At 35.7% G+C, this 23424-nt stretch overlaps 2 protein-coding genes across 5 annotated transcripts; one reads left to right on the top strand and one right to left on the bottom strand.

Annotated features, from left to right (window-relative positions):
- Positions 1–255: 255 nt before the first annotated feature.
- On the top strand, positions 256–19151 carry MLH1 (MUTL-homolog 1). 3 transcript variants are annotated; one of them, XM_020381024.3, is made up of 17 exons: positions 257–609; positions 700–872; positions 1721–1793; positions 2133–2267; positions 2381–2591; positions 3059–3207; positions 3993–4091; positions 5283–5352; positions 5451–5586; positions 6675–6769; positions 6866–6974; positions 12356–12521; positions 13722–13883; positions 14233–14404; positions 16045–16205; positions 16841–16932; positions 18967–19151. In XM_020381024.3, exons 1-16 carry the CDS (start codon positions 343–345, stop codon positions 16883–16885), a joined length of 2223 nt encoding a protein of 740 aa, XP_020236613.1. In that variant the 5' UTR covers positions 257–342; the 3' UTR covers positions 16886–16932; positions 18967–19151. The 3 variants fall into 3 exon arrangements, with proteins under 3 accessions (XP_082927239.1, XP_020236613.1, XP_020236612.1); XM_083071113.1 differs by lacking the exons at positions 16841–16932; positions 18967–19151 and adding an exon at positions 16616–16824 and having other exon boundaries at positions 256–609; XM_020381023.3 differs by lacking the exon at positions 18967–19151 and having other exon boundaries at positions 16841–17178.
- On the bottom strand, positions 18143–19754 carry LOC109816140 (uncharacterized). Of its 2 annotated transcripts, none has more exons than XM_083071114.1 (5): positions 19615–19754; positions 19328–19527; positions 19151–19252; positions 18530–18581; positions 18143–18436 (listed from the first exon to the last, which is right to left on the bottom strand). In XM_083071114.1, exons 1-5 carry the CDS (start codon positions 19655–19657, stop codon positions 18324–18326), a joined length of 510 nt encoding a protein of 169 aa, XP_082927240.1. In that variant the 5' UTR covers positions 19658–19754; the 3' UTR covers positions 18143–18323. The 2 variants fall into 2 exon arrangements, with proteins under 2 accessions (XP_082927240.1, XP_020236615.1); XM_020381026.3 differs by having other exon boundaries at positions 19607–19746.
- Positions 19755–23424: the final 3670 nt, after the last annotated feature.

Genomic DNA, 23424 nt, shown 5'->3' on the forward strand with positions numbered 1-23424 from the left:
AAAAATATTTAAACATGACAAAATATCTATTATTAATTAAAAGATACCAAAATCTTGTATTGTAATTCAAATTATATAATTAGGAGAAAGAAAAGTTAATTGGGAGAGAGAATAATCGATAATAATAAATTCATAACCGTAATGAAAAAATAACTTATATAACAAAATTAAAATTTATACATGAAATACAATTTTTTTTTTTAATTTTAATGAAATTATCGTCCAGCTTATCTTTTAAGAAACAAATTCCCTTTAGTTTCATTTCCTTCCTTACTTACAAACGGAATATGTAAGTTAAACCCGCCCAAAGAAAAGCGAGTAAGTTGAGAAAAGGTGTTGGCTATGCACATTGAATCCAACCGCATGGAAATGGAACTGATTGAGACCCAAGTCGAACCCTTGTCCCGAATCGACCCTCCCAAAATTCAGCGCCTCAGCGACTCCGTGGTCAACCGCATCGCTGCCGGCGAGGTCATCCAACGCCCAGTCTCCGCCGTCAAGGAGCTCATCGAGAACAGCCTCGACGCCGCCTCCTCCTCCGTCAACCTCCTCATTAAGGACGGCGGCCTCAAACTCATCCAAGTCTCCGACGACGGCCACGGAATCCGAGTAAGTCACTCCCTCGTCTCACTCACTTTCAATTCGTTCATTCGTTCATTCATGTCATCACACGCTCGCGTTTCGATTCCGCTTCTGCAGTTTGAGGACTTGCCGATACTGTGCGAGCGCCACACGACGTCAAAGTTGTCTGCGTTTGAGGACTTGCAGCGCATTAAGTCCATGGGCTTTCGCGGCGAGGCTCTCGCCAGCATGACCTATGTCGCTCACGTCACCGTCACCACCATTACCAAAGACCAATTGCACGGTTACAGGTACTCACTTCTTCCATTCCCATATATTCCCCTACTTGGTATGTTTGTATAATATAATATAATTAGAATTCATAACAAATCAATAGTTTTAATATTATATCATAATTTAAATTTACAATGAATAATTTAAACTTTGATATAATATTATTTGTATCCATTCACATTTTTGAAAGAAAAACCATTGCAATTTAGTGTAAAGCAAGAGATGAAACTGATAAAGATAGAAAGAGGGTGGTTAGAGAGGAGGAAAGAAAAAAAAAAGTTTTAAAATACCTGTTGGCCCTAAGTTTTATAAACTTTACTTTTTGTTTCATATAATAAAAAATATATCATTTTCATTCTTATATTCTTTTTGTCCATGGACATGATCCAAATGTCTCAAAACTGATAATCAAAGGCTAATTTACACTTGTAAAAGGTGACTTCTGCTGGTTAAACATTATTTCCATTCTTATATATATATATATATATACATACTGTTTTATTTCTTTTTAGTCTCTATAGATTTATAAAAAAATTTTATCTTTTAATTCCCATAGCAATGGATGACAGGGATTGAAAAGAAACAAAAATGGTATGTATTGGAACTAAAATGGAATGGTTTTAGCCGTTAATTTTGGGCACTAAATGGTTAAGTTCATGAAGCTATAGAGTAAAAGGTATTTAGACAAAAGATAAGTTTTTGATTGGTTGTATAATGGTAGTGTGGAATTCACTTCTAAGAGAGAAAATATTTAGAATGTCAACTGAGAGAGTAGGTGTCTCACTCTCCACGATATGGATTTTGATTTATAGTATGAGTAAATTAAGAAGCTTGTTTAAGTAACATTTCTACTTTTATGGTTCAGGGTATCCTACAGAGATGGTGTCATGGAGCACGAACCCAGGCCATGTGCTGCTGTTAAAGGAACGCAGATAATGGTTGGTAAACTAATGCTTCCTACTTGACTTACCATTTTGTTTGAATGTGTTTGGTTTTCATGTAAATATTTATGTATGTACTAAACTAATGACATTGTAATTAATATGTGATATTATTAATGGACTATTCATGTACAAACACTATCGATATTTTTATTAGTATTTTATATTATTAAAGGTCTAATGAAGCTGATTAGGATCTTTCCTTCTGATTAGCTGAAAGTAATGCATATTGGTAGGATTTGTTGGAGATTTTCTAAACTGAGCTGTCATTATGCTCTTCTGAATAAGCAATTGGAATTATGATTGAAGTTTTCGTGCTTGTGTTGTGAATGTTAGGTTGAGAACCTATTCTATAACATGGCTGCAAGGAGGAAAACGCTGCAAAATTCTTCTGATGATTATTCAAAGATAGTAGACTTAGTAAGCCGGTTTGCTATTCATCATATTCATGTCAGTTTCTCTTGCAGAAAGGTTGGTCTCTTGAGCAGTAAAACTTATTTGCTACAACAATCTTATAAGCTAGCTGCATTATGATTTACATATGTGATTTTTCATTGGATGTTTTGCACTCCTGCTGCAATCAGCATGGAGCTGTTAGGGCAGATGTTCACACTGTTGCCACATCTTCAAGGCTTGATGCCATCAAATCTGTTTATGGGGTCTCAGTTGCTCGCAATCTGATTGAAATTGAAGCTTCAGACAATGATCCATCTACTTCAGTTTTTGAGATGCATGGCTACATGTCAAATGCGAATTATGCTGCAAAGAAAATCACCATGGTGCTTTTCATCAATGGTATACATTAACTGCATAAACATTAACTATGGCGCTTTTAAAACTTTTAAGGTGTTAATTTTATTAAATGAAGCCTCTGTCATTGATAATTTATAATGCTGGATAATTTGTTTTACTACATGCTTCTTATCCTGAACGCTACTATGCAAAAGTACAAAAAGTTCTTGTGTCTCTGTTTCTTGCTTTGCATCTGTCTGTTTCTTTGTCTCCCCTAATAGTGTGTTCTACATCCTTACTTACACAAATTCATGAGCGGTGCGCATGGAAACTCTAAATTTGGGATAACTTGCACACTCAAACAGATATACCCTTCAATTTATCGTGGACAAGTTTTGTATTATATGTTATTTTGTTTGTGTTTATCTTTATTTACTTCAATTTACCATTGGACATTGTTTATATTTATGTCTGACATGAGCTAATTGTTTATCCATTCTTATGAAAATCTTCTTGCCTATGTTCCTCAGATAGACTGGTTGAGTGCTCTGCATTGAAGAGGGCTATAGAAATTGTTTATGCAGCGACATTACCAAAAGCATCTAAACCCTTCATATATATTTCAATTGCTTTACCACCAGAGAATATTGATGTCAATGTGCATCCAACAAAGAGAGAGGTACAAACCTAATTAGGAATATGCATGCATGTGATTCTTTGTCAATATTATAGCTAAAGTCATTGACTTAAATTTCTGATGATTGATTTATTTATGATGTTTGCTAAGGAAATTAATTTTTGATGGTGAAATGAACCAGCTATCTCAAAAGCTTGAGTTGTTAGGGTGAAGGTATATAGATAATTTTAATATTTAACATGCCCCCTTGCACAAGAGTCCTTTTTGGATTGAAGCATGGAATATGCATTCATCCACCCTGCATTGTGCTGAATCACAATGTGTGCTTAGAAGAATGGGGGTGGCATGGATCAAACTCCTAACCACATGGTCATAGAGGCTCTTATATCATGTCATGTCATGAACTAACTCTCCGTCCCAAAAGCTTAAGCTATTAGGTAAAAATTTATTCTTAGTTTTATGTCTAATATCTCCTCAAATATGAACCCTTTGGGTTTGAAACATAGACAGCATACAGGCTGACTTTACCTTGTTCTGAAATTCAACTTTCTATTTAGATGAATGGTGATGGCAAGGATTAAACTTTTACATCTTGGGCAAACACACCTTTATAAAAGGATCACTAGAAGTAGTCAATGGACAAACAAGCAATCTTATTTAAAAATTTGTGTGGACCGGAAGAAAGTTCTTTCCCAACACCCTAGTAATTGATACCACCATGATACCTATCGTGTAGTTAGCATTTTTCATCATTTGTTAAATTTAAACACTATATGCACTATTTCTCCCTTCTCTGTTGAAAATAGTGTGTTTGTTTGTGTGTACAGGTGAGCCTTTTAAATCAGGAAGTCATCATTGAGAAGATACAGTCGATGGTGGAATCAACATTGAGGAGTTCCAACGAGGCACGGACATTTCAAGAGCAAGTATGTTTACAATACTGCTCAATATTTGATGTTTTCTAGCATATGGTTTAAGTATTTGTTAAATTTTGATTATATTATTTTTTGCTCCGTCAATCAAGTTCTTAGATAGGAAAACAAGTGACAAGTTGTTTTATAAAATTGACAGCACATGAAATTTTCTTAGAACTATGTGTAAATCGACTTTTACAATTTTCAACACCTTGTACCAATTAGTTAATGAATTTGTTTGAGTCATGCCTGGAGCGGAGTAGTTGATAGTGGCAAATGCAATGCAATAGTGCTGGTTTGTAATAGAGTGGACAGCATCTGCTCACAAAAGCTCATAGCTTATGTGCACATTTTTGAGTTGTGTTGGTACTTGTGGGAGGAATTGTAGTTTTAGCATCTATCAACAAAGACAAATCTGCAGGCACATGGTTAGATCGACGGGGCTTCTTCTGGTTGTAAATCCTTAGATAGGATACTTGCCTTCTGTTTGGCTCTAATTTTCATCACTGAAGCTTACTCCATGCACCACTATTGCTATATAGTAACAATACTTATTTATACGATCTGAGTAGCATCTAAGACAAGCTAAGAGATTAACAAACTGATAACTAGCTGACAGCTGTACAGCCATCAAACTAACCGACTTACAACTAACATTGGCTGATATACACTATTAGTGCAAGGCCTATATCAGGAATGCACCAGGTTTGTAGGAGGGCTTCAACAATCCTTAGGTTGACGAGCTGTGGCCATCCAAGATTCAAAAAATGGTTTTTGAGGTTCTTGGGTCTCCATTGCTCAATTATTTTAAAGGCCTTAGCAATTTAGATAAATCCTTCATATGGTCAAGTCCAGTATAGCTCTATAAAGAATTGCTTTTTTTACAAATAATCATGTTGGTTCTTTCTTCAAATGAAGCCAAACTTTACTGAAGTTCTAGTGTTCTACTTATGATTTGCTGCAACTCCAAGTTCTGAAATGAGTATTCAAATATCAACTTATCCCCAACTTTTATTAGGTTTTGTTACTAAAATCTCATGAACATGTCCTGTATCAAGTTTTAAAATTTCTAAAATGTCTGTTCTGTTTTAATAATTAACAATTCATGCAAACCATGAATACAGATTCTGCTTTGCTTCATGTATTATAATATTAGTCATTTAATAGATTCATTTTCTTTGCATTTTTTCTTGGTTGTGGCAGGTAGCTGGGCAATCTTCATTGTCTTGTATTAATACAAGTAAGGAGATTAACCTCAGCCCTATGCCAACAGGTATGGGAAATTTGCTTGTCTTTTGTGTTGCATGCCTTTTGTTTTTGGCTTGTACTCAATTTATTTGATGTATCTTCTAATAAATTTTATAATGATAGGTTCTAGATCACTGAAAGTGCCTGTACATAAGTTGGTTAGAACAGATTCATTAGATCCCGTGGGAAGATTACATGCCTACACACGAATTAAGTCTGATGGACATCTTGAAAAGAGTGCTAGTTTGAATGCAGTAAGGTGGTTCCCATTTGCTTTTTTTTACATTTTTTGTATCTAACAAGCTAATATTCATATTTTACATTGGTTTCAGTAAGCAGTAAATTCTTAGTCATTTCAGTATGTTTAGTTCCTTAAGGAATATGTGGTATGTGCTATGGAATTTTTGGTTGAGCTCTCTCTCTTAAACACACACATCCTTCCATAGGAGTTGGTTATTTCTAATTATTTATATGATGTTGGAAAGAACTCTTGGGGAAAATATTTCCTCTTTCATCATAGAGAAGATTGAGTCAAGAAATCATACTGGTTTTGTTAACTCTAGTGATCAATTGGCAGATGTCTTTACCAAGTCTCTAAGGAGGCCAAAAATTGATTATATTTGTAACAAGTTGGGTACATATAATGTATATAGCTTGAGGGGAGTGTTGAAAATTAAGAGAATATATCTTTCATTTATAACATAATATATGAAAATATCTCATAATTAAGGGAAATATAATATTCCCTATTCATACCTATCTCATGTATTTTTTCCTATTTAATAAACTTATGCTGTGTAGTTGAGACACACTGATTGAGTCTATCATGTCTTTATTTTCATCTCTTTCAACATAAGAAATTGATTCTCACTTTCTCTGAGTTATATTCTTTCCAAGGAAATCATATTGCGCCTTTCGACTATAGTGACCAGCTTGCAAATATCCTTGCAAAGTCTGTTCTGGTTTGACTGGTTTCTCAAAGCCATTTTATTTGTGAAGAACTTAAATGTGTATGATTTGTATCATCGTATGCTCCATCCTGAGGGGAGGATTGAAAATACATCTTATTTAGGGAATTATATATTCTATTTAGGAGATGTATATTTGCTATCAATAATTAGGATATGATTTATATACTTTCTGATATATTTTTCTATTTTCCTTGTTTCTTGTACTCAGGTTATAAACATGTTCTATATATACTTAATAGTTCTGAGAATTTCCTTGAGCAATTTAGAAATCTTTTATCCCTTTTCAAGTATACCGCGCTGTTAGAAATATTCAAGTGTTAGACACCTTTTAATGATTAAAATATATGTATCGGTAATTTTCTTTGTCCCTTGCCAGGTCTTCTGTTAGACAAAGAAGGAACCCAAAAGATTCTTCAGAACTCACTAGTGTTCAAGAGCTTCTTGATGAGATCAGTAGCAACTGTGACCCTGGTATGATTCTAGGCTACTAAATTACTAATAATGATGACTCTGTTCTGTGAAATAGGTTGATTTGGATATTGTTTACTGCCGATATCTGCCCTGCAGGCATGCTGGACATTGTAAGGCATTGCACATATGTTGGAATGGCAGATGATGTTTTTGCTTTGCTTCAGCATAATACTCGTCTTTATCTTGCAAATGTTGTAAACTTGAGGTAGAGATTTTGTTTTGTTAGTTTATGTTATGGAATCTTTAACACAAAAGGTTTTATAACAAGTCAATGATTGAAGCTGTTGTGATTCAGGAATTGTGTGTATTGTTATACACACACCAATCTTATTTATAGAGTGAATACAATAAATGATAGAGATACTAATCTCTTATATTATGGAAACTAATCTAATTATATCCCTAATTGATAGTGAGGATAATAACCATAATATATGTATCCACAATATCTGTAATATATTCACAATATCTGTAACACTCCCCCTCAAGCTGGAGCATATATATCATATGTACCAAGCTTGTTACAAATATAATCAACCCGAGGCCCTTTAAGAAATTTTGTGAACACATCTGCTAACTGGTCACTAGAGTGGACAAATTCAGTGGTGATTTCTCCTGAGAGCACTTTCTCTCTTACAAAATGACAATCTATTTCTATGTGTTTAGTCCGCTCATGGAAGACGGGATTGGAGGCAATGTGGAGAGCAGCTTCATTATCACAGATGAGTTTAGTTCCCTGAGTGTCTCCAATTTGAAGTTGCTTGAGAAGTTGTTGTAGCCATGTAACTTCACTTGCAGCTGCTGCCATAGCACGATATTCAGCTTCCGCAGTGGATCTAGCAACTGTAGTTTGCTTCTTGCTTTTCCATGAAATTAGGTTGCCTCCTCCAATTAGAATACAATAGCCAGAGGTAGACCTTCTGTCTGATGGTAATCCTGCCCAATCAACATCTGAATAACAGACAATTTTGGAATTGCCTTTGTCCTTGTATAGTAGTCCTCGGCCTGGTGCCTTCTTGATATATCTGAGTATCCGCATTGCTGCAGTCCAATGACTATCACGAGGATCGTTAATGAATTGGCTTACCACACTTACTGGGAATGCGATGTCTGGCCTGGTGATAGTAAGATAGTTAAGTCTGCCAATAAGTCTACGATATCTTTCTGGGTCATCCAATGGCTCCCCCTGACCAGGAAGAAGCTTGATGTTGGGATCCATCGGAGTATCACTAGGGCGGCATTCAACCATACCAGTCTCAGTGAGAATGTCCAGAGCATATTTTCGTTGGGAAATTGCAATACCAGAAGTGGAGTGAGCAACCTCGATCCCCAGAAAATATCTAAGTGGACCAAGGTCTTTCATCTGAAATTGGCGTTAAAGATGAGATTTGAGATGACAAATACCATCGGAGTCATCACCAGTATGTCATCAACATACACCACTAAATAAATACAAAGTCCAGATGAGGAGTGAAGGAAGAAAACAGAGTGGTCAGCTTCACAACGAGTCATACCAAACTCAGTCAAGGCGGAGCTGAAGCATCCAAACCAAGCACGAGGAGATTGCTTCAAGCCATAAAGAGAACGACGAAGACGACAAACAAGGTGAGTCTCACCGGAAGCAATAAAGCCAGGGGGCTGATCCATATAAACCTCTTCTTACAATTCACCATTTAAAAAGGCATTTTTAATATCCAATTGGTGTAGTGGCCAATGATGAATTGCAGCCATAGCAAGAAACAAGCGAACAGAAGTCATCTTGGCGGCAGGGGAGAAATTATCCCCATAATCGAGGCCATAGATTTGAGTATAGCCCTTTGCAACCAATCTCGCTTTAAAGCGGTCAATGCTACCATCTGGTGCAACTTTCACTGTGTACACCCATCGACAACCAACGGTAGACTTGTCAGGTGGTAAAAGTACCAACTCCCACGTGCCACTAGTCTGCAAAGCATCCATTTCATCTAGCAACGCCTGTCTCCACCGAGAATCAGCCATAGCTTCACCTGTAGACTTGGGAATAGACACAGAATCTAAAGAAGAAACAAAAGAAAAGTAGGAAGGAGACAATCGATGACATAAAGGCTACAGGATTACCAGAGTGAGCCACGGTAGTGGCAGGCGAGGCAAATTGTTGGGCTGCTCGAAGCTGAAGAAGATCTTGATAGTCAGAGGCAGAAATAGTGACATCTGTAAGAGAGGAAGAGCCGGCAGAGGAGGTAGTATTGGGCACATGAGCAACATTCGCTGATGATGACTGTTCTCGGGCCTTTTTGCGACAGTTGACTTCAAGATGACCAAAGAGGTGGCAATAATTGCAACAACGATTCTGTTTTCCACGACCTTCGTTACGTCCACTACCACGATTAGATGAGTGAGAAACAAGAGCAGAGGAGTCTGCAGCAGTTGCAGAAGGAGTAGCAACAGTATGAGAGATGGAGAGACGCAACAATTGTTCACTAACAATGTCGTATGTAGGAATAATAGGGGCAGACAAAATCTGATTACAGACAGACTCAAGCTCAGGAGGAAGACTAGCAAGTGCAAGAATCATGAAGAACTGGTTTCGCTGTTTCTCAGAGCTCGCCACATCAGAGGGGTAAGGCATTAAATTATTGTAATCAGCAATCAGACGGTCAAGCTTACTCAAATATGTCTGTATGTCCCTATTCTCAAGCTTAGTGGTCATCATAGTGGTGATGACATTGTAAAGACGTTGAACATTATTAGCGTAAACTTTGGCCTTGTGCCAAACATCGTAACATGTGTCGATTGCTTGATAAGAATGTTGAAGGTTCGGAGCAATAGAAAACCAAAGAACCGTACACAGTGAGGCATCAATTTGTTGCCACTGCTCACGGTTATCGGTAGCAATTTCAGAAAAATGAGTGGTTAAGTGGTCGACACGTCCTTGACCACGAAACCAAAGCTGAACCGCAGCTGCCCAAGTGGTATAATTGGCTGCTCCGGTCAACTTTTCACACGGAATCGGAGGGATGTTGGTAAATGTCGTAGTTGAAGTAGAAGCAGCCATGAAAGACGAATATCAGTGGCGACCGGAGGTCGTTGATATGGACAACGGTCGGAGGTGGGTGGTGGAAACGATCGGCGGCGATCGGCAGGCGGCGGTCGGTGACGGCGGCGATTGGCAGGCGGCGGTTGGCGACGGCGGCAATTGGCAGGCAGCGGTCGGCGACGGCGGTGATCGGTCGACGGTGGCGGCGATCGGCAGGCGGCGGTTGGCGATCGACGGCGGCGGTGGTCGGGCGGCGGGCGGTGGTCGGGTGGCGGGTGGCGGCGGTGGGTGAAGGCCTCTGCAAGAAGAAAGAGAAAAAAAAATCTAAAGGAATAGACCTAAGCTCTAGATACCATGTTGTGATTCAGGAATTGTGTGTATTGTTGTACACACACCAATCTTATTTATAGAGTGAATACAATAAATGATAGAGATACTAATCTCTTATATTATGGAAACTAATCTAATCATATCCCTAATTGATAGTGAGGATAATAACCATAATATATATATCCACAATATCTGTAATATATTCACAATATCTGTAACAGAAGCATATGAATATTAAAAATGGATGAGATAGGGATTACTAATTTTACATTTAGATTTGACCATTTTCTGGTTTATAGGCAGATAATTAACATAGGCAGAAAGAAGGAAGTGATGGTGAGGAAATTTTGTCATGTAAACCTGCGTATGAACTGCTTTTGTTAATCCATTTGAGGTTTCACTTCAGACTGGAATTTTAATGTCCTTGATGAGTATAATCTCTTACGTACAATTCTTATGGTTGAATTTTAGTACGTGAGATTAACCAGTTTAAAAATCTTCTCACATATATCTCATGCACATGACATGAATGTACACTCTTGAATCATCTTTGTCTTACTGATTTTTTCCTAAAGAAAGGAAAAGTGCGTTGTAAACTTTGGACAATTTGCAAATTACAACCCATGAACTTTAAAAGCATCTCAGTCCTTAACTATTAACAGTCACACCAATAGATCTTTTCATGCATGCAGCATGCTCCATGAACGTGGCCAAAATCCAGATCTTCTTACTTCCATCTACTTGGCTTAATCATTGCCCTTTTTTTTTCCTCAAGTATTTTCCTAATTTATTCTCTAGAAGTTAAAAAATACACAAAAAATATAAAATAAAACATAAAATTGGGTTTCAAAATTGAAAACACAGTCACTGATCTCTGCTTGAATTCAATAAAAGGAATACCTTCAGATTCACAGTGTTCTTGACTCATCAAAGTAAGATACCTATTATGAATTAAAGAAAGCAAGATACCTACTTTTGTCCCTTGCTGCAACAAAAAATGAACTCACCAGCATTGTCACCAATGTATTCCAGATGTATTTGGTTTGTGAGGGGAAGTTGGGTTTCACACTCTACTGGGCATCAAAATGTTGAGGAATCTAAGCCCCTACTGCAAACCATTTGTTTCACAAATTGTAAACGAAATCTCACCTTGACTGGTTCCCTGAATTTTATGGGCCGAAATCACAGCTATTCAGTATTCCCACCATCCTTAAAATCTTGTTAATTTACATCATATCAAAATGTTGAGGAATCTAAGCCCGTACTGTAAACCATTTGTTTCACAAATTGTAAACGAAATCTCACCTTGACTGGTTCCCTGAATTTTATGGGCCAAAATCACCGCTATTCAGTATTCCCACCATCCTTAAAATCTTGTTAACTTGTATCATATCCTCTTCCCCTCTTTCTATAATTTTCATCCTGTTTTCTTTTGTCAATTCTGACACATTTTACGGACTAAGTTTCTTCGTTTTCAACCTACTTCAAGGAAGCAAGGTGTGCTTTCCTCTGCCAATCTTCGTGTCTCCCTTCTCTAATGTTTGACCCTAGCCATTAAGTGTGGTTTGCTAGTTTCTTTCTTCCATTTCTGCTGGCGTGAGAGCACTTAGATTGAAGAATATGGTCTTCTACCCTGAATCTCTCATCTCAAAGGCTCAAAGCCCTAGCTTCAAGTGAGTGTGCTGGTGAAGTTCTCTCCCCCTCCCCTATGTTTGGATGCATTTTGGCATTAAAAAACGATCCCCTTCCTTTTCAATGATACCCAATCAATCCTGCCATAAGCCTGATTTCTTTGTTAAAATTCTACCCCATGTCAATTACAAGTAAGGGCTTGGTATTACTTTTGTTTGAGATCTCATATTGACCAGTGAGATGACCACACTAGTGTTTACAGGTGTCGAATAATCTTCACCTTATAAGTCGGTTTTGTAAAATTAAATAGATTTCAATCCACTTTTTTAAGAACTTTTAGTTCCTTTTTGTTTAATTTTAAGTAGTTAATTTAATTTAATAAGAAATTAGGAACTGAAAACATATTCTTGTGCTGATCTAAGCACGTAGGATAATTAATTCTTCAAAGTAATAGAAATTATTAAATTTTGGGAGTTTTACACTCATACACCATTCACTGTTCAGGCTTTAGGCCCAAAGCACTCTTTTATGATGGAGCTTATTTTTGTCCTCTGTCTAACTACTACTGGGAATTGGTCATTGACATTCTATCCTTAATTCATTTGCAGCAAAGAACTTATGTATCAGCAAGTTCTTAGCCGTTTTGGCCATTTTAATGCCATTCAACTAAGTGATCCAGTCCCTTTGAAAGACTTAATTATATTGGCACTGAAGGAAGAGGATGTAGATTCAGAATGTAATGATGACGACAGCTTAAAAGAGAAGATTGCAGAAGTAATCTCCCACTGGCTTTGAATCACTGATATATATACTTTTAACTATTTTGGTTGTATTATATCTTCTATAATTGTTTATTCTGTGGATTAGGGTAACCTCTTTGAATTATTAATATCAAGAAGTTTAATTGTAAAAAACAGTAGAAGCTTGTTTGCATTTTGTTTTGTTGAAATATTAGAGATATAACTTCGTTTGGAAGAGTATGAGAGAAGGAGTGGGGAAGGTGACAATTTAGAAGGAATGTTGGATGAAGCCACCCTGCAGCTTGATTTATACTAAATGCTGGAGGAACATTACTGCCATATTTTCTGATCAATATCCTATTAGTTGCCTAGCATGAATCCTTACAAATCATCCTTGATTAAAAGGATCTGCACTTCCATAACTCAGAAGAATTTCCTCTGCAGTTTAATATACTTAGTAATACTCCTTAAACTGAAGCTTTCATAAGAAATAAGGTGTTGTAAATAACAAAAATATCTTAGGGGTCTATCAATATCTTATTTAATCTTTTATAATTATTTCTTTTTATCCTTTTCCTGTCATTGTTTTCTTATTTTAGAGATAGTAGTTTTCTCTATAAAAAAACATGATTAGTGAATGTAATTTGTGTGAAAAATATTATTCATAAAAGTGCCTTTTTCCCCCCAAGTTAAGGCAACTAACATTCCTTTGGATAACATAACATTTGATGATGTTCTTGGTAGAGGAATCCTAAAGTTTTCAACCTTTCTCCTGAACGGGCTCTCAAACTTCTCTTGTACATAGGCACATTAACTAAACACATCAGCAAATCTCCTTAAGTTTTTTTACCTTGTTCCTTAGTTTCCTTCTCAAATTTCTCCCAATTATTCTGGATGTCAGTCTCAGACCATCCAATAAACCAAAATCATGCAAAATCTTCACAAAAAACCCTATTGATTACAAATCAGAAACAAAGTCACACTAACCGAAGCAATACTGCTTTTGACAAAATTTGACTACACTCCTTACTGCACAAAATATATTGTGTTTGTCTTTGTAGGATTTCACTGACCCTTAGATTTTGAATTAGAGTGGGTGACAAAATAATGCAATTTGTTTTAGTAAACTGGAGAAATTAAACTTCTTGCATATGCACATTTTCACTTGATAGTTTCCTTTTGGATCTGTTTTTTGGTATTGGTATTTAAGGGTATTTCTTTTGCTATTCTCCAGATGAACACAGAACTACTGAAACAAAAGGCCGAAATGCTGGAGGAGTATTTCCGCATTCATATTGATGAACATGGAAATGTCTCTAGACTTCCTGTGATACTTGACCAGTACACTCCTGACATGGATCGCGTCCCTGAGTTTGCTCTTTGCTTGGGCAATGATGTTAGTTATAAATTTCTTTGTTCTTTCTCTCTTCACATGTTTGCAGACGTGTCTCTGATTTCTTTTTCTGTACATTGGTAATATTATCAGCTATTTTTCTTTTGCCTGAATTCAATTTATGCACTGATGTGTTTAATATGGTCATAACATTTGTGCATCTTTTGTCTCTTGATTACACTTTTTGTGATCAAGCATCATCTTGTTTTTCCAGTTGCTATTCCATTGAATTCATTTCCAACTAAATATTCAAGCGTGTGTTTATTGATAATTGTGAATTTTCATAATGTACCTGATCACATCTATTTTTGCTGTACATTTTGAAAGATTGTGATTTGCATTTTTATGTTAGGTTGATTGGGAAGAGGAAAAGAATTGCATTCAAGCAGTTTCAGCTGCTCTAGGAAATTTCTATGCTATGCATCCACTGATGTTGCCCAATCCGTCTGGTGAAGGCTCGCTTTTTTACAAGAAGCGAAAACTGATAGATGGTATTGCTGAAGAGAATACCTGTGATAGTACTGGTATGAACTTATGCTTATTACTTTCTGGATCATTCACACCCACATGTACTCACATATCCTCATTTGTCACTGCATAGGCACACTTGTATTGTAAAAAGTTAAAATTGGACGAATGGGTTTTGTGAGTGACAGAATGAAGTTTTGAAATTGTTGTTAAGGTTGGGAAGCAGCCTCAAATAGCAACTATCAAATTCAGTTAAGCTCGTAAATATTTTGTGCTGTATCATATGATACTTTGCTTCCACTCTAAATCACACAATTAGATCTGCTTCTTGCTCTTTCATAAAATCTGGTTTCCTTGAACAAACAAAGACACAATGCTTACTGATAGAGTTCCAGTGCAAAAAGATGCAGTACATGTAGAAGGGCCTCAATCTGTCTATGTCCATGGTTCTTAAACCTCATACACCCCTTTCTTTGGAAAACCATGAGTTGGGCAAGCTTGCTATGTTGACGAATTGGGCTGCTTTGCAGCTTTCTGTCTTCTTTTGTATGGTGGATTACTTGTCCTCTTTTCTGTCATAATCAAATTCTTATTTTATTAACAAATAAGAAAAAGGTTTCCTTTTCAAGCTAGGCTCCAAGGTTGCATCACTGAACCTAGCAAACCATGTCCTACGAAAAGGTGATTGTTTCAAAACATATAGTATCTTTTATGGAGACTTATCTGCAATTTTTGCGCAGATGAGTTTTCTTGTATTGTGAATGATTATTTGTTACGTACGAGTAAAGAAAGTTTTGTTATTGCCAATGTAATTTTTGTTGTTTCCTACTTTTGACATCATAATAAGTGACAGTTATTTTAGAATAATTATGTTTTTATTAAATTCCAGAGGTTTGAATTTGATTTGAATTCTTTTTCCTTACAAGGAGTAATAGTGGGTAATATGCTAAATATTTCAATATTTTGTTTGACTTTCAGGTAGCCCCCCACCATTTTTTATGCTAGACTAATCCTTGCTCAGGGTGTTAGAATATATAAAAATATTTTATCATATCAGAATATCTTAGATTATCTTAAACGATTAGTTTCTTAAATGTATTTCATCTTTATTTTTTTAGTATTAGTTATCATATTTCTTTATTTTATGATTTGTTTCCGTAATTACAGTATAAATAAGAGTTAGCACTGTATGTTTTATATGAATATATATTAAATACATCAATACATTGTAATACATCATTCCTAGTTTCAATACAGGGTGCTGAGGCTGCCCTTCCTCGCATGTTTATGTGTGCTTAAATTGCAGTATTTGCAGAGATCTTTCAACTGCTGAGCTCATTATTCACTAACTATTGGATTATAATTTAAGGAACACATGATGATATTTTGGGCTGATTATTTTGGATTAGAACCAGCTATACTTCCTCCTTCTAGTTCAACCATTTATTAAGCACATTGCTTATACATTTGCTCTAAGAACAGCATGTTATGCTTATGTTCATTTTGATTCTACCAAAAAATCATTCAACAAGATTCTACTTAAAATTTAACTTGATTCCATCTTTCTTGACCATGTTATTTCTATCAAAATATTGGGGGTGGGGGTCTTGATTGTGAAGAGAAATGTAGAAACTGTTGCTAAGAAAAATTTCATTAAGGTGGTGCTATATAATAAACTTGACTGAGTTGTCTTCAGGGAGTGACATAATCGACAACGAAGTTGAACATGAACTGCTTTCTGAAGCTGAGACTGCATGGGCCCAGCGCGAATGGTCAATACAACATGTGCTTTTTCCTTCAATGAGACTCTTTTTTAAACCACCTGTTTCGATGGCTACTGATGGAACCTTTGTTCAGGTAATATGTGTTTCTCATTACTACTATTCTACTAATATACATTAAGAGGAGTGCTAGCAACATTATATCTAACACACGTTTATTGGTTAAACTTCATCAAAAACTATAAAATAAGTAAAGTCACTAAATAGGGTGAGATTCACTAAATTTTATGATTTTCAACAAATTCCAACCAATCAGATGGGGTGTATTCAAAAGTATGTTCCAAGTATTTTTCTATACATTAATAAGCCTAGGGAGCTTACCTTTCTCTTCATGCAAATCTTATCCCTTAGTATTGTCTCCATTATGAATGGCAAAATCCGTGCTGTTTTATTTGCTAATTTATATATGTTGGCTTGCCTGATTAAGAATGCATGAAGACTAGAGTTTCAGTTATTGATGATAAACTTATTCTCTCTGGTTTACAGAGGACATCATAAGAATTCGTGAGGGGAGAAAATGTAGGCTAAGTATGGCATTGAAACTCGGTGCCGATTAAATCATTTTCATTGACCTGTCCATGGCATGAGCCAGTATCTAAGAATTAACGGATTTAGTTTGGTGGATAAACATACAATTTAATTCTGGAGAAGTTATTTTACTAGTACCTTATATGATCTTTTTCATTTTCGTTTTCCCCCATTTTTTTACAGGTAACTTCACTGGAGAAACTGTACAGGATTTTTGAAAGATGCTAAGCAACCATGTGGATTTTGTGGGACTAATGACATCAGTTCTTGTGTAGGTCTGTGCCTTTTGAGTTTTTGACTAATTGTACCCTATGCCACATCTTTCTTTCATGTAAATAAGTATCTAGATGATTCAGGTGTCTTTTAGAGGATTTGTTGGTGTAATGATATGTCTAGTTATTTCTTGAAAAATGTTCTCAAATGTATAGGCATTATGTGATGCAAATATTTTCCACCAAACTGATGAATTCTACAGTTACTTGAGTCATGTAATCACGAACTCTTACATCTTGCATTTTTTACTATACTCACATAGCCAGTACCAAGCTTGAGATAAAATTCAAGCGGTGGAAAGTTTTTACTGGAATTTACCATAAAATAGTGCTATTGCTAGGTTTTTTTTGCTTACAAGTAACGGGTAGTATGGGTTCGGCTCGAGTAGGATGTCCAGGTTTTTCATTTTCTTGGACAAATGCAAGAAGTTAATTCATGGGAGCATGATTCATTGATTGGAACTTTCTCAAACATGTCTTGTTTTACATTTACTTCACATGGCTAGACGAGTCGTCCAAGCATTAGGTGACAGATAATACATATATAATCCTTGAATCTATCAATGGTGAACGAATTATGCAATGAGAAAAACAGATTTTTATTTCATTGTTAATAGATATATTTTATTCGGTTTAATATAATAATCAGATTTTGGAATTTAGCTAACAATATGCAACAATTTTTTAAAAATACCATTATTATTTTATCTAAATTTTTGCTTAAGAAAAAAGTTTGGGCGAAGGGATGCTATTCTTATTTCAACTTCAAACAGAATTTACAGTGATTAATAAGTATTACCAATGAGAGAATTTAGGATTGATTAAATGATGCAATTGTCATAATATAAAGGTTGATTCAGTCAATGTCATGGCATATGCACGGAATGCCACTACCCAAATTCTCAAACGAAAATAGATTAGTTGGGGGTGTTGGGGGGAAGGCAAATGGGTCGTGTAATTGATAAAAAAAAAAAGGACATTTTAGCAAGGCGGGGTGAGGAAGAGAAGAAAAGAATAACAAAACAAAATGCCCTCGATAGTGTTTTGTTAGTTTTCTTAGATTGAAGACACTGCTGGGTTCCCCTAGTTCAAATCGTGCGATTCTTATACCTGACTACTAGCCTTTTTTTGCATATGAATAGGTGTCTCGGCAGCATGTATATTCTGATAAATGAACCATTCAATAACTGAATTTTTAGGAGGCTGTACGAAATTTTATAGAATGCTTTTTCATTGTAATTTCCATTGCCAAATACACTATTTGAAATTGAACTTGTCTATGTACATACAAAACTAAGTACCTCAATTTTGAAAATGAAATAATAATGCCCCCATATCAGGCCCCTAGGCATTATCTGATAGTATCACTTTACCTATAAGGCATTATAACATGTTCATGAACCCCCATGACGGAGGTAAAGTACTGATCTATAAAGTGCAGCAACATGTAGGAAGCATATAAGCACAATTAGGAGATCATCTAACAAACCAACTATTCCCAATACCCCTGCAAGAAAGGTTTTAAAAAAAGACAAATACTTTATGAAAATTTCAACAAATCCCAAACAAAAAAGAAAATGAGGAACAATATACCACCTACCTTCAGGAATGATGTCAATAGGACTGAAGAGGTATATAACACTTGCTATCATCTGTATATAAAATAGACTGTGAGACCCCATGCTCAAAAATGCACCTATATGACCCTTTTCTTTAAAATATAACTGGCAGTTAAAAAAATCTTAATTTAAAAGTAAAACTCAAAGAAGAAAGAAAACTGCCCCTTCCCTAAACATATACCTATTTCCTTCCCTGTGTTCTCCAAATATCAGCATATAACATATATCTGTATCTGTTTAATATTATCCCATATGAGCTTTGGTGCTAGAGCAATGAGTTATGAATAACATTTTTTGGACATGGACCTATTAACATCATTCATTTCTCTATCTCTTTTCTTATTACTTATTCTATCATGTCACCACTCACCTAGTACATCTAATCACCTTTCTTTCTTCTGTTCCTTTCTCTCACCAGGTAGACTAACATTGTGGGAGTGTCCATGAAACAAAGATTTGCAAATTGGCCCCAAAATCCAAATACATACTTGTTTCAAGACCATGGAAGCAAATAATGCATAATTGGTTGAAGGACCTAACTAGGGCAACCACACACACACAACAGGTAAGGAAGGAAGAAGTGAAAGAGTAAGGAAAGTAACTGCAACAAAGACACGGGCACGAATGACAAGAGGAAGGGATCTTTGAGGGTCCAAGAATTCCCGCAGCAGCCTATGCAGCAGAAAAGGGAGATCTTGCATCCTCTGCAATAAAAATGAAGTGAGGTAAAGAGTAATAATAAGTAAGTAAGAAATAATAAAAAAGTTATATATAGAAACCTGAAGAAGTGAGGTGGGTTGGCCACCAAAGAAACGGTTATAAGCATGAATCTTGGATAGAATCTGAGCAACTTCAGGGTCATGGTTCTGCCTAAGAGAGTCTTCGGTTGGGACTAAGAGAGTAATGGGTCGGCGACAGAGGGGGCACTTGCAAGGGCGAGCCCCTGATCCGTGCTGCCACACCAGCATGATGCAATTACCTGATAAATGAAGAATAAGAAGTGGGTCATGCGAATGCAAAGAAAGGAAGAAAGATTGAAATGAAAGAGAGAGAGAGACCGCAAAACCAGTGAGAACAATTGGCTTGGCATGGGATGTGAAAGTTGGCATGGCACACCGAACACAAATCGTTCGCCGGAGGACCTGACTCCATTCATTCGTTCACCGACTCGATTGCTCTCTTTCTCCTTTGCACCCAGCTCTCTCTCTCATTCATTTATTCACCGACTCAATCTCTCTCTCTCTCTCATATTTTATTTTTTCTTTCTTTCTCTAATAAATTAATTTGAAGAACTTCATGACCAATCACCATATGACACGTCTCTTTCTTTCTCTAATAATATTACTTGAAGAATTTAATAACCAATCATCAATAACATCTCTGGTTGCAAATAGTGTTAGATTCAACTCTTTAACATAATTATTATGAATGAAAAGAATGTGACCGAAATAAAAAATTTATTAAAAGTAATTAATTAGATTTTTTTATATAAAATTAATGAACTCGACAATATTTTATATTAATAATATAGTTATTTAAAAAAGTATATCAAATTTTTTATATAAGAAATTATAATTTTTATATTGAGTCAATAAAATAGTGATACTTCCAATTGAATCTTTATGTTTAATATAAGAATCAAATCCTAATCTTTATTTAAAGAATATAAAGATAAATTATTGGAGGTAATGACTTTTGGTTCATTGAATTGTTTTAGTGTTTCAAATTGTTTTAATTTGTGGTTTCAAATTTAACTTCTTCATTATGCATTTATTGTAAATACTCATATTATTATAATAAATACTCATGGAGAACTTCATCATTCTTAATAAGTTCAAATAAAATTATCTATATTGAGAATACATATTAAATTAATAAACAAACAAAAGAGTTTAGTAATCATATATTATTATGGAAAACTTATCATATTATTTGGGATAACGTGATTTTGAATAATTTATATATATTATTATTGTGTCTCTAGTTTTTTAAAAATAAATAAATTAAAAATAATAGCTTGGGAGAGAAATAAAATAATTAATATATTTAAATTTATTTGAGAATAAAATTATAACGACCCACTATGGCCTTTACACTTAGAGGAATCATGCGAACTATATTAGTCATCTAAGGTAAAATATTAAGTTGGATAATAGAATATATATAAAAAGAAGTGATAATAAAAAAAATATTTATATACACAATATAGAACTGTGTATATATAGTCATCCAAAATAATACTGTCCTAGTGTTGATCAAGCCCAAACAAAGCAATTACCCAAATTGGTAACTCTAACACAAGGACAAAACTCCACGTCTCGTAGCGACTACAACAATCAGCTCCAACCTAACCCTGACCTGCTCCCATACACAGTATGATCATCGCAATCCATCCACATGGAAACAGAATGGTAAGTTAGAGTTCAATAAACAACCATACCAGTATAGAATAGTAATCTATACTACAAATTCATTCAGTCATGTCCTAAAGGACTTCTATCTTACTCAATCACCAACTCATCAGTCATGAAGTCAAACACCATACACTTCATCATAATAGAAATTATGCAATAACAACAACTCATGACAAATATCAATGCATATCAATCATCTAATGCGTCGTCACACATTCATCTAGGAGATCTCCCTAATAACAGAACAATATAAGTAACATCTCATCCTACCGAAACTACCCCAACCTTTTTCACGCCCAATGCGCTCGCTTGGTCACAGCTAACCGAGATATAAATCCCCACTCGGGTTTACTCGAATGATGTCACTTACACACTTGGAAATCCGATTCCACCGTCAGGTATAGTACAACTAGGTACAGGCTTACCACGACCTTGACATGCATTACCAAGTAACTTGTGGATTTCACCCACCGACTATCCGCAAGGAAGCACGCACCTTCCCTAGTACTTGGTTAAGGGAATAACCCTCGAACTCATACTCCACTCCAACACTAGCTAAGGACTTAGAGGAGACTCACCCAAACCAGTGGCCTATCCAAGCACCACTCTCACCCAAAATTAGTTGTCTATCCAAGCACCACTCTAGTATAAATCAGTGGCCTATCCAAGCACCACTCTCAAGAGACTCTATGTGAGGTCTTCCAGTTCGAAAAAATTTTCCATCTCCTCAAGTCCTGGGCTAGACACATGTCACAATACATCACATGCAATAATGCATCATGCCTCATATATGGTCAATCCACCATCATGATCAATATTATTCTCATATAAACCTACATACATATCAATCCATGTTTTAAACATTCATATATATCATTACCAAGCATACATATGAATCATACATCATCATACATTATATATCATACATACATGAACCAATTTCATTTTTAAACATGCAAAAGCATCATTTTCAATCATAACTCCTAGCATACTCACGCCCGACGCAAGTCGGCTCGCGCCTGGCCTAAATCCAACTCAAGAGCTCTAAGACTCTCCCATGCCCGGCGTGGAATCACCACGCCCGACATCATTCAAACAGAGACCTCCAGGGGTCTCCATGCCCGACACACCCATCCGGTGCTCGGTGCCAAATCAGACAGAGACCTCCAAGGATCTCTACACTCGGCGCACCCATCCTGCGCCTGACACCAAATCAGACAAAGACCTCCAAGGGTCTCCACGCCCGGCGCACCCATCCTGCGCCCGATGCCATATCAGTAAAATATCGTATAAGGCCATTATTTGATATCGCGCCCGACGTGGCTCTCCTTATGCCCGACGTGACTCATCCAGAGGCTCCCATCTCAAATCACGCCCAGCATGACTAACCTCGCGCCCGACGTGATTAAGAAATGGCTACCTCTGGTGAATGCATGATCGACGCAAAGAACATGCACCCGACACATTCAAATAGCAACCTCCAAAACCTAGAAAATTGCATCAAAACCTAAAAATCAGAAGATTTCCACCACATGCAATCCATACAACATAATACTTAGACCCCATACAATCCAAAAACGTTCCTAGATTCAACATGCACTCACTGGATGCATCAAAATTACCAAAAACTCCATTTTTGCCCAAAACCCAAAAAATGAGCAATTCTTTCAATTCAACCATTGATTCTCAAAATTCATGCACCAATTGAGTTTATAAACTCACATGCAACCTAACAACTTACATTCTAGCTTCCCTCACCTGAAAGTTTGGCTCAAAATAGCCAAGAACTGAGAAGAAGATGAATTTCTCCCAAAGCTCGACTTGCGATCTTCAATCCTCTGAAAACTAGCTTCCTAGCCTGAATTCCAAGAAAATATAGAAGAGATTAGTGATTTAGAGAATAAGAAAATCAAACAGAGAAATTTGGGAGAGAAAGGAGCTCACGGACTCAGGACCCTTCTGTCTAAAACTTCTCTCTAGGATTCCTTTGAGAATGAGCTTATGAGACTCTGTTATAAGAGAATGTCTTATATACTCTTCCCTCTAGCATCCACTAAACCCTGAACCAACTTACTATGTTACAAAAATAGTCTTATAAAAATGAAAATTAAAATGTGGTTAAGGATTTTCGTCTCTCCATTATTTATTAAATATAAAAGTATAAATTATATTCGCTCTTATATATATAACATTTTTTCATTCTTAATTATAAGAAATATGTCTATTTTAAAATTATTAATTGATAATTTTTATATTCTTAATTTATTATAAGTCTATTAATAAATTTTGCACTCTTTTTTTTCCTTCATAAAATAAATGTATTTATTAAATTATTAATACTAAAAGTCATATTTATTATTTTATAAAAATTATTACTTAATTTATCATTAAATATAATTATTTGATCATTTAATTTTGTAGATATTTTTGAAAATAATAAATTATAACATTATTAATCACTA

This window comes from Cajanus cajan, chromosome 3, assembly GCF_000230855.2.
Source record: "Cajanus cajan strain Asha chromosome 3, NIPB_CcT2T_4, whole genome shotgun sequence".
Taxonomy (NCBI): Eukaryota; Viridiplantae; Streptophyta; class Magnoliopsida; order Fabales; family Fabaceae; genus Cajanus; species Cajanus cajan.

Excerpts from the sequence above, each read along its gene's own strand:
- MLH1 (XM_020381024.3), top strand. The coding sequence starts at position 343 with ATGCACATTGAATCCAACCGCATGGAAATGGAACTGATTGAGACCCAA. Across the intron at positions 610-699 it reads ACGACGGCCACGGAATCCGA|TTTGAGGACTTGCCGATACT; the intron begins GTAAGTCACTCC and ends CCGCTTCTGCAG. Across the intron at positions 2,268-2,380 it reads TCAGTTTCTCTTGCAGAAAG|CATGGAGCTGTTAGGGCAGA; the intron begins GTTGGTCTCTTG and ends TGCTGCAATCAG.
- LOC109816140 (XM_020381026.3), bottom strand. The coding sequence starts at position 19,700 with ATGGAGTCAGGTCCTCCGGCGAACGATTTGTGTTCGGTGTGCCATGCC. Across the intron at positions 19,253-19,327 it reads AACCCACCTCACTTCTTCAG|AGGATGCAAGATCTCCCTTT; the intron begins GTTTCTATATAT and ends TTTTTATTGCAG. Across the intron at positions 18,437-18,529 it reads TATTGACATCATTCCTGAAG|GGGTATTGGGAATAGTTGGT; the intron begins GTAGGTGGTATA and ends CCTTTCTTGCAG.